The 11203-nt window shown below is 39.9% G+C and overlaps 2 protein-coding genes across 2 annotated transcripts in view; one reads left to right on the top strand and one right to left on the bottom strand.

Moving 5' to 3' along the window:
• SNRPG (small nuclear ribonucleoprotein polypeptide G) overlaps positions 1-6327 on the top strand; it is a 9759-nt gene extending 3432 nt beyond the window's left edge. Inside the window, exon 3 of the mRNA XM_019647684.1 lies at positions 6137-6327. Coding sequence (XP_019503229.1) covers positions 6137-6187 — 51 coding nt within the window. The 3' untranslated portion in view covers positions 6188-6327. The remainder of the gene's footprint in view (positions 1-6136) is intronic.
• A 777-nt stretch (positions 6328-7104) lies between these two features.
• The window catches only part of PCYOX1 (prenylcysteine oxidase 1), a 22019-nt gene continuing 17920 nt past the window's right edge, over positions 7105-11203 (bottom strand). Inside the window, exons 4-6 of the mRNA XM_019647683.1 lie at positions 10763-10974; positions 10264-10416; positions 7105-9839 (exon numbers count right to left, since the gene is read on the bottom strand). Coding sequence (XP_019503228.1) covers positions 9181-9839; positions 10264-10416; positions 10763-10974 — 1024 coding nt within the window. The 3' untranslated portion in view covers positions 7105-9180. The remainder of the gene's footprint in view (positions 9840-10263; positions 10417-10762; positions 10975-11203) is intronic.

Genomic DNA, 11203 nt, shown 5'->3' on the forward strand with positions numbered 1-11203 from the left:
GGTGACCGATCTGCCGCACCCGGGAAGAGCGCAATGATAATACCAACATGGGGCAGTGAAGTGACATCCTCCACAACTACACTGAAGAACAAAAGGACAGCAACTTCTCTGTTCCCCTTCCCCCAATTCCCCAGCGCTGTTCCCCTCCCCCAATTCCCCAATAAAAAATCTTTAAAAAATAAATCAGTTTTCAAATACACTTAAATTTTCTGTTACAAATTAAGAAGGCTTTGTTCTAATAGAGGGTACATTAGGTTTTTAGTTCATATAGCAACAGATTTGCTAAAGGATTCAAGAAGGACTTGACATCTAAAAGTCAGTTCTCGCAGTTTGGGAAGATAACTTTAGAGTATTGTGTGACGCTTCTCAGAATTTTATCAGAGAAGGAATCAAGCATAGATCATGGATCTTTCACTCAGTTATTCTCCAGAATTTTTATGGGTTTAATTTTCTATACACAGAAATTGGTTAAAATCAGTGCCATCCCAAGTAATTCAAATAATGAGCACATACTTACTGTTCGACAAGTCTGCCTTGGCACTTCCGATGCTTGTTGTATGACCAAAACAAGTTTGTATTAAAAGGAACTAATTCTTGCAGCTGAGTTAACATTTTTAAAACGAAATAATGATAATATAGCATCTGTGTTTAATAAAAATACATTCTAAAGAAAATGCAAGAATGGCTCTTCTGAGCTTAAAAGAAGGGACACAAACAGTTTTTGTTTTTTTACAAATTGTTTGTCAAAGGAGACAGTTTACATTGACTTCATTATTCCCTTGTCCAGGTCAGTGACCCACGGCAGGCATTGAAATTACTTAATACTATTATATAAAGAATATGTGTTCTGAGGGAGAGGTGATTTTGGGGGATCTGTCAGCTGGATAGTTACCTAATGATATCTTGACTAGCCTCTTCTGAGACATCCCCAGAGGTATCAGTAGCCTCCCTTCTGTCTTATTTCATCAAAATACCACTCCACCCCAGGGTTCCTCTAAGAATGTAGGAAAGATTCCATATTTTAAGATGCTGCATAGTTCAGGAGTTCTTACGAGCTTTGTGCTTATATAGTTCCGTTGTAGGTTTGTATGCTGTATTAGGCGGCTGTGCCCTTTCAAGAGGCTGAAAGCTTCAGCAGCACTTTGCAAAAACTAGTATTGAGGCACAACAAAAGGAGCAATATGGAATTCCAGACCTGATGGTTCCAGTTAGATCTGGAGAATGGAGCCTCAAACAAGGCAGAGGTGTTCACCAACTACACTTGCTGTCTACATATCATGTAAGAAGGCAGACAAGTGTGTGACACCATTTTAGAAAATGTTCAAAATGGCCGTTTTGTTTTTTAATAATTCCAAAACTAAAAAGCCCTGAGATCTGAAAACCCTAGTTACCTGAAGTAAGTTTTCTCTGCCACTCTCCACCTATAGGGAAAGTATCAGAAATGGGCAAATTTAGGAGGGAGCCAGGAAATAAAAGTAGTAGTTTTTCATGCTTTGGATCAGTGAGATGTGATGTCCACCATCTGTTGCAAATAAGCAAAGAATTTAAAACTAAGAACTAATTAAACATGTTTTGTGCTTGCTTCATTTCTATTCCTAACTTATAAAGAGTACGAGTCTGTAGGCTCCTTCAGTCCCCATTGTTCTCTTTTAATGCTGCTCTTTAATTCTTTGCCACTTTCTTACCATACTTATTGCTCTTAGCTTCTGCCAGGCTCCAAGACAGTCCCACTTGTCACTTTCCAGTCTGTCAGCTGCAGTGATCACGTGCAAGTTCATTGTTTATTTTTTTTATTTTTTATTCTTATAAGATTTTGTTCAGGAATTGGGGGAGGGGAACAGCGTTGGGAAATTGGGGGAAGGGGAACAGAGAAGTTGCCGTCCTTTTGTTCTTCAGTCTATTTGTGGAGGACGTCACTTCACTAGCCCATGTTGGTATTATCATTGCAGTCTTCCCGAATGAGGCAGATCCGTCACCGGTCACTGGACGGCTGCTCACGGTGGCTCTTGGCAGCTCACGCTGGCTGCCAGCCACTCACAGTAGCTTACAGGAGCCCACTGCAGCCTACGCCGTCGCCAGTGACTCATGGCAGCCCAGCTCCAAGTCAAGCCATTGCCCACCATCTTAGCTGTAGAGGCTGCAGCTTTACTGTCCCTCATGTGGGATCCAAACAGGGGCCCTGCTGCTCAGAGCTGGCGTCCCAAGCCAACTCCTAACCAGTGCGCCACTCGGCAGGCCCCTCATTTGTTTAACAGGGACTTATTGGGCCTCTGTGTGCCTATCAGTAGTTAGGCCCTGGAGATACTGCCCCAGGCAAAGTGCCTGCCCTCACAGAAAGGACATTTGAGTGAGGAACACAGTAAATAATAGTGTATGTAATAAATAAATAAAGCAAGCTGAATTAAGGGAGAAAATAACAATTTGTAGCTGTTTTTACTCCAGCTCCTTGGAGCCTAGCTCGACTTTGAATCTTATTTAAAATGTCTCCATTTCTAATAAATTGTTATATTTCCTGTGGTCCCCCTCGTGTCCTTCCACCTATCCAACTCTACGTGACCTGATCTGTGATTGTGTTATGATCTACAGTCCACCAGCGGCTCTCTAGTGGACTGTACAGACGCCCTTGCCTTCCAGTTGACTTATTTTTCTATCCCTCTTGAACTCAGATATCAGCCATTTCACCTGTGCTCATAAGTATCCTGGTTTAACTTCATTTATGGAATGGCTGCTATTGTCAGGCACTGTGCTCCTAGGGCCTTTTCTTTGTAACTTCTATTTCTGCCTCTTAAGGTCTCCCATTCTGTTACAGTTAACCCTTGAACAACATAGATTTGAACTGCACAGATCCACCTACACATGGATTTTTTTTCAATAAGTATACAGTATCCCTGCGTTTTGCATTTTGCATCTGCAGATTCAACCAACTGCGGATCAAAAACAGTATTTTCAATCTGCGGTTTGGAATCTACTGATACAGAGGGCCTGATACAGAGGGCCGACTGTATACAGGGTCTGACAATTAAGTTTGTGAACTCATCCTAGAAAAAGTGCTACATACCTCATTGCTGAATATCACTACGGTCACCTTCGAAGTACTCCCTTTGGGAAGCTATGCATCGATGCCAGTGCCTAGTTCACCCTTCAAAGCAATTTTGGGACTCTTTTTCTGGAATGGCCTTCAGAGCTGTCGTCATATTATCCTTGATGTCATGAATGTCATCAAAATGTCTTCCTTTCAATATTTTCTTTGTCTTCAGGTAAATAAAGGAGTAATTGGGGGCCAGTGAATAGGGAGGGTGTTCTAATAGTTATTTGTTTACTGGCTAAAAACTCGCTCACAGATAGTGCCTTATGAGCTGGTACATTGTCGTGATGCAAAAGCCTCGAATTGTTGGCGAAAAGTTCAGGTCATTTAACTTTTTCACACAGCCTTTTCAGCTCTTCCAAATAGTGAACTTGGTTAACTGTTTGTCCGGTTAGTACAAATTTGTAATGAATAATCCCTCTGGTATCAAAAATGATTAGCAACATCATTGCAACAAGTTCACGAACTTAATTGTCAGACCTCGTACATTGTTCTCTGCCATGTTATATAAGGGACTTGAACATTGGTGGATTTTGGTATCTGCAGGGTGTCCTGGAACCAATCCCCCTCAAGGGACAATTGAGGAGTCAAAAGCTATACACAGATTTTCGACTGCCTGGGGGTCAGTGCCCCTAATCCCACATTGTTCAAGGGTGAACTGTGTATGCTATTGCCAGAACAGTTATTATTCCAACTGAAACTTGGTTCATTGTTGGTTTTTTTTTTTAGTTGGGGAATTGGGAGGATGGGAACAGCACTGGGGAATTGGGGGAAGGGGAACAGACAAGTTGCTGTCATTTTGTTCTNCACTTCCGGGCCCTAGATTCAAATTCATGGAAACTGGCCCGATGCAGAGGTCACTAATTGAGATGTTAATAAGCCCTGGGCTTATTAGCATATGCTGGGGGAATACAATCCAAAAAAAATACCGGAGGCCCACTCACCCAGAGCTTATTTTCACTTGGTATATGGTAAGATAAACGATGAGATCCACTAAAATTAGGGATGAACCCGTGTAGCTCAGAAGATAGACTCGAGGGCGTTACCTCAATTCTACAGACAAGGAACCGGAATTAAAAAGGACGCCTCGAGCACCACCCTTTCGTCCTGGCCAATCGCTGGCGACGCAACCGGACGCTTGGTCGACTCTCCCAGGCTTCCCCTAAGTATCGCGAGTTGAGATGTGAAAGGGGCCGACAATCGATTGGCTAACGGGATCAGTGGCGTCAGACGCAAAGCCGGGTGTGCGGCGGGAGCGTGAGGGAGGCCACGAATTCCGTTTGGAGGCTTCTTTGAGCTCGCTAAGTAGGCACCATGAGCAAAGCTCATCCTCCCGAGTTGAAAAAGTAAGTATGTGCGAGGGCCGCACGCGATTGGCAGCTTCTTTGCGGACCTCGAGTTCGTTCGATTCTCCTCCATTTTCCGACAGTGTGCCTGGCGTGCGTTTTCCGGTCGGAGGCCCGGGAGATACTAGCCAGGGTCCCGCGCTTCCCGGCCTGAAGCCCGCGCAGACGTTGCATTGCTGCTTGGTTGGCATGGTTACTAAAGGCATCGAAGGCGCCACAATTCCGCCGACTTGCCCTGGTCCGAGCTCCCAGGCCCACGTCTCCCCCACGCACTCATTACTAGATTTTGAATGCCACCCTTTGTTGAGCATCTTAAATAGCATCTTAGTCTAGATCCAGTGGCTGGAGGATAATTCTATAAGGAACTAAGAGTGAAGTGGAAGTATTTCATAGTATATGACGAATCAAAAGCCACTTTAATCTCAAGAGTGTGTTTGTAGCTGTTTCTTTGAACTTGAACTTAGAAATCCCTTGCTTTCTTGTACTTAAGTTAATCATGAATGTCATGTGGTGTCTTGCTCAGTTAACAGATATATGAGAACATTCATTTTTTTTATAATCAAAGAAGTCTAGGGGGTTTTTTCCCTTGCACTCAGTAAAATCAACTCGAAGTAGAATATTTCTACTTTAGGTAGGGGCCAATATATTCTATGTCTCCTCAGTACGTACTTCTCTATCTTGTTTATACCATGTAATGCTGGAATTCTGCGTGTAGTGTCTGGCTAGCACAAAGGATGCAACATTTCTGTGGATCAATTTGTGAGGCAGACAGCTGGTCTGTCTTGCCTACGATTAATTTATTACCAGCCCCACAAAGAAGTCAGATTTAAGGAAAAGTTTGTATTTAATAATTTTGCATTTAAGTGCACGTTTGTCTTGTGCAAAAACTCCGTGTATATTTTAGTTGGGTCACTTAAAGAATTATTAAATTATAAGCCTAACATTAAGAAAAATAGAAATTATTGTCATGAAAATGCTTATCTAAAACTTATTCTTTTATTGGTGAGCCCGTAAAACCTTGTAAGTATTCTCTGGATTCCTCAGGAACTGGTGAAATGGCAATTCTTTTCTAATAAAGGANCTCATTGTTGGTTTCTTGATGCTCTCCAAACACTTTTAAGATTGGTATTTGAGGCCCTTTTAAGGTTGTGTACAAACTACCTTTGTTTCCCCCCTTCCCTTCATAACGTTTTACTGCATTGAAATTAGATTCTTTCCTATCCCCCAGATAAGATAGAATTTCCTATCTTCCTGTCAAAATTCTATCTGATTTTCAAAATCCAACTAAAAGGCCATCTTCATGAAGCCTACTTCATGCATTTTTGCAACTTCCATCCTGGTTTGTTCCCTAAATGATCTTACACCCCTAAACTCCTACATACATATTCTGTTATATCTGTTTTCCCCATAATTTATGGATCCCTCAGGGGCAGAGAGTTCTGCCATTCAGAAGGTGAAATGAGTCATTGGAAACTTGGTATCTCAACAAGGTAGTTATTAGCCTTTGATCTAGATGCACATCTTATTAAAAAGGGCTTAAGTAGCTTCACATCATGATTTAGACTTATTTGGTGTCTTTATGGCTTAAAAAAAAAGCCTCACAAACTGACATTTAATAATGAAAAATATTAGATGTGAAAATTCTTCAATCATGATTACCATGTCTGTTAAATAAATTTATTCTTTTCAAATTTACTTTTCTTAGGTAATTCGAGGAAATAGTATCATCATGTTAGAAGCCTTGGAACGAGTATAAAGAATGGCTTTGTTCACCAGAGAAATTGCTTCCACATGTCCCCTCGCCACAGCTGCTGTTCTGCTACAATATAAAAATTAGGTCTTGTACATTTTCATGTTGAACTTTTTTGTTAAATAAACTTTTGTAATAGTCAAAAATGCTTTCTCAGATGTTCTAAACTTAGAAAATAGAATATTAGCTCTAATTTTTACTTACCTGAACTATTCCTGGTTAGGACTGATTTTTTTCCAAAGATTTTTAAACATTAATATAGAAGAATCTGATTAAATGTGAAACATGGCAAGGATGCCTTTTTCCCATCTCTTAACAGAGATAAAGAACCTGCAAACCTGAGTGTGTTCTTCTGAAACATTATAATTTTCAAAGCTCTTAGAGTAACTTTGATATACTCTGGCTTTCCAAGTACACCTACACTCCAAATATATAGTACAACAGAAGTAAAACAGGAAGTAATGATGTGGTTGTTTATTTTGAACAAAAATGGGGAAAATTTTTTGAATACAAGAGTAGACATAGAATTCCAGAGAAAAACATTACTGTGTATTATTGTTTATTGTGCAGTATAGAGAGCAGTGATAATGCTGCCCATAATACACTCATCTAGTTCATGAATTTTAGGGCACACAAACTGATGAAAGATACATTACAGGTGGCTGTGTCATAAACCCAATCTTAAACCTACTAAGCAAATGCTTAGGCCTGTTCTTTTTGTGATCTGATAAAAAGCCTACAAATCTTCAATCACTTTAAAACTGTAGAGAATGGGGTATAAACAAGTGAGTATGTAAGGTACTTGCAAAACACAGAACACAGTGGATGGCTCATATGTAGCTCTAAACAGTATTTCCTACTTATAGAAAATGTTTATGGCAAAAGAACAGCTAGAGGGATCAAACAATCACAATAAGATGGTGTGAAATCCAACACATTTTTATTCTAACATTCTTCAGCAGCTCTTTTTAAATCTTCATTGAAATTGACAGGCTTGCAATTTTTCAACCACATAGAACTGAATTGTAGAACTGGTTCTCTAAGTGTGGTTTCTAGACCAGGAGCATCACCTAGAAATAGAAATGCAAATTTTTGTATGCCACTCCAAACCTATTGAAACATTCTGAAGGTGAGGCCCAGAAATGTTTTAACAAACCTTCCAGGTAAGTCTAATGCATATTCAAGTTGGAGAAACACAAGTGGAGCTGGTTTTTCTTTCATTCAGCCCCTGCATCATTTTTACCGTTCTCTTCTATAAAAATGAGTAGAGTAGTCTGGAGTAACAAGCTCTGATAGTATTTTTCTTCCAATAAAAAAATTTTTAAAAAGAAACATTCTTTAATACCATAATTGCATTAAAACTAATATGTTTGATATATTGATAAACTGTTTTGCTCTTTGAGGAAGCAATTTCAGATGCCCTGTGAAAATGAGAGTAGGTTTGACATACAGCAACACTTTAAACTGATGTTCTTATATGTAAAAATATATCCCATTGCAAAACAAGTTTACAGGTGATAGAAATTAAATTATTTCATTATTATTTACCAGTTTAGCATATACATAACTATTACATTCTCTACATATTGTCTTCATTAAAACCACAAATGGAAAAAAATAACAATGCCTCATTCTTCTGTAAAAAATTAGAAAATAACCCTTTGACAAACTTTTAACAGTGCATGTTAACTGTGCTGCAGTTACTGTTGAATTCACAAGCTTCTACTTGTTCTTTCCTACCAGTGACTATAAGGACAGTCATTCATTATCTTTGTACAGCAGATGTAGAACTGGTTCTCAAGTTTAGCTGCATATTGGAATCATTTGGGAAGCTTTTAAAGTCCTACAGGGATTCCAATGTGCAGCCAAGGTTGAGAACTGCCTTAAAATGAGATTCAGCAACCAGTTTCTCACCCAAAATGGTACAATAGCTTTAGAAGTATTTAACAGCTCGAACACAACTGGATTTGCTTGAACATGGTGTCATTCCGAATATCCTACTCATATCAATTCTGGAGTAATCTAAGTTGCCTCTGCTAAGACTGTCAGTGCTTCTTACTATCAAGGTTACTACTAGAATTCTCATTGAAAGAAATCATTCTTCACAAAATGGATCTGCTTTGATAGTGGGTTAGATTTCTTGGGACTTCTAAGGCACTAAAAATCCTTTGGAGACATTTTAGACCCCCAAATCAGTGATTCTCAATCCAAGTTGCACATTAGGAACTTAACCTATAATGCTAAGGTCCTATCCTCAATCCATTCAATCAGAATCTCTGTGGGGTCTATAAGTATTTTAAAAAGCTCCATAGGTGAGGAATTGATAAAAGAATGTCTGTTTCTTCAATTAATAACCTATATTTGCTTTTCATTTTACTGGAGATTATTGTATGACATCTTAAGGTTATACTACTAAGACGTCTACATTTCACCGCTAAAAAAATGAGACAGGAACAATCAAAAGCATGTTCAGAAAGTCGGGCACATTAACTTAAAAAGGGTATAAATTACTAAAGCCAGGCATAAGATACCAGCTCCCATAGTAGTTTTAACTATCTGACTCAACATCACATCCAGCACTTCAGTGCAAATGAACTAGTCCCCAACCAAAAGGTACGTCTTTAAGATCTTCCTCAAGTGTTCAGCTCTATGGTTTTGTTCAAAACCAGGGCCTCAACTGCAGAACTATTGACTCAATCTCCAGAGAAGCTAGGGAATTTTGTATGTTTAACAAATTCCAGATGATTCTTACAATCAGACAAGTTTGGGAAACAGTTAATGGATATTAAAGGAGTTTATTAAGAAATTTTGGAGATGGCATAAATGCACCAATTACACCTTCACGCTTTAGACCCTTATTTTCTCATGAGTCACTGGGATTCCTCTTGTTAATGATAATGGCAAAATATGTGATTCAAATTCATCTCTGCTCAGATGGTGGCTTTTTGCCAATGATATTCCATTTGGAACTGGGCGGAGGGGGCAGGGAGTGAGTTATTTCATAGTTCTGTTTTAAGTTTCTCATATAAGCCCTCTTGGTCAATCATGTGCATGTGCCCATTCCAGCGGTGATAGGCAAGGAGAGCGGCATTGTGGGCTGCGATGGCACTCATCTCCATGGCACTTGCTGCGCACTCTATGCCACTGACATAATACAGTCGATCGTGGAGTATGATGGAGGGGCATTTCTCTGGAGGCTTGTAGTGAGGATATGCAAGCCACTGCCTCTTCACAGCATCATCATAGGACAAAAAGAGCTTTAAAATTTGTTCTTTAGTAAGAGTTTCTTGGGAAAAGATCTTCCAAACATGTGTCCCATCTGTTGATGATTGAGGATGATTATTTCCTCGTACAGAGGATACAATCTCAATGCTGTTAATGAACAAATCTGAATTATCAGTGGTTAAGACTGTACTGAGACCAAAATTATCTAAGGCTCTAGAGCTAAAAGTAGTGGAATTCAACTTCCCCTTAACCAAAGTTGTCACTATATGTTCGTAGTATTGATGGAATTCCTCAATTGGGGGATCAAAGTTGAGAAAAGTTATACCAGACATTTTTCGATTCAATGGAGTGGCCACCAAGACGATGTCATAAAAGTCTGAACGGGTCTCAGATCCAGTCTGGTAGACCACTTCATACATTTTTGTGGGGTTTCCTAGAGGAAATAAGGAAATACACATTTCTTTAGTGTTTCTAACATAACTATATTTTATGCCTTCTAAAAATAATTCTATATCTTCTTAATAGTTTATAATTCTAAGGAAAAAAGGAGTTTATCCATTAAGATAACTGTCTGAAATTGAGGCCAATTTCCTACTTGGAATGGAAATAATACCCTGTCACTAAGTACAAAATATGGAATTTTTTTTATGCTTTTAGGATGAGATTATTTTTTAAATCCAAGGAGTCATGCCAGTGTACTTGAGCACATCTGGGAATATTTCAACATGGCACAACATACAATTTAAAATTCCATCATCTGGAACTGAGTGAGAGATGGTGGAAGACAGGTTTTTCTCCCTGAGCAATTATTTTCTACAGGGGAAAACAGGAACAACAAAATAGAAGTTAAAGCTTACCAGTTTGCTTGGTCCTTGTTTTCTCCTCTATGGACATTACTGAGCCAGATATAAGGTTGCTTTTGGAAGCCTTAAGGAGCCCTGAGCAAACAAGTTTATTGCCACCTTCTACTGCCCAAAGGCCAGAATCAGTACAAGTCAGTGACACTGCCCCTGTCAGAGGTAGGAAAAAAAATGTGTTAATTCTGACTCTAAGAGGCCCTCCATCCACTCTCCCTTCCCGATTGGGTAAGTTCTGCTCCAAATGTCTCCCCACATTGCCAAATTGCCCCTGAGGGCAAAATCTCCCCCAGCTGAAAACCATTCAACTGATGAAAGCTAAGGACACCCCCCACCCCCATAAAAATGCACGTCTATATTTACACAATTTTGCCAACAATGTCAAGGTTTCATAGAGAAAGGTAGTCTTCACCAACTCATGGCCTAAAGGCAGGAGCCACCATAACATCCGGTAAGCCCCTCTATGAACTAATAGTTCCAGTTCCGAGCCTTGGCTTACCCACAAAGCCATGGACGTCTGTGCTTTGGCCGTAATTGACCCTCATGACAGGAGCAACAATTTCATCAAGGAATTTCTCAGAGAAGCCTGCTTTCTGCAAGGTTTCAAGAAGTGTTCGATTAAGCATTCCACTGAAGTCGTCCCCTCCTAGAGAATGTAGTAAATTTTCCACACTACTGAAGGCATAGTCATGTGACTGGTAGCGGTAGATCCTTTTGAAAAGAAGAGAAATGGCCATTAAATACCAAAAGAGATAGGGGGGAAGGGGTGCCCAAAAAAGGGAAATAGCATCATAAGACTCAAACTGACTTCCATGTTTCCTTCTGATGAGTTCCTATTGTGTGAGACGCACCTCAGTCACCATCTTCCCCAGGTCTCCAAGGAGCTCTTGGCCCTCCCTCTCCCTCCACCTCCTCTGGAGGTCCACAGGGAAGTGTTTTG

This window comes from Hipposideros armiger, unplaced genomic scaffold, assembly GCF_001890085.2.
Source record: "Hipposideros armiger isolate ML-2016 unplaced genomic scaffold, ASM189008v1 scaffold_114, whole genome shotgun sequence".
Lineage (NCBI taxonomy): Eukaryota > Metazoa > Chordata > Mammalia > Chiroptera > Hipposideridae > Hipposideros > Hipposideros armiger.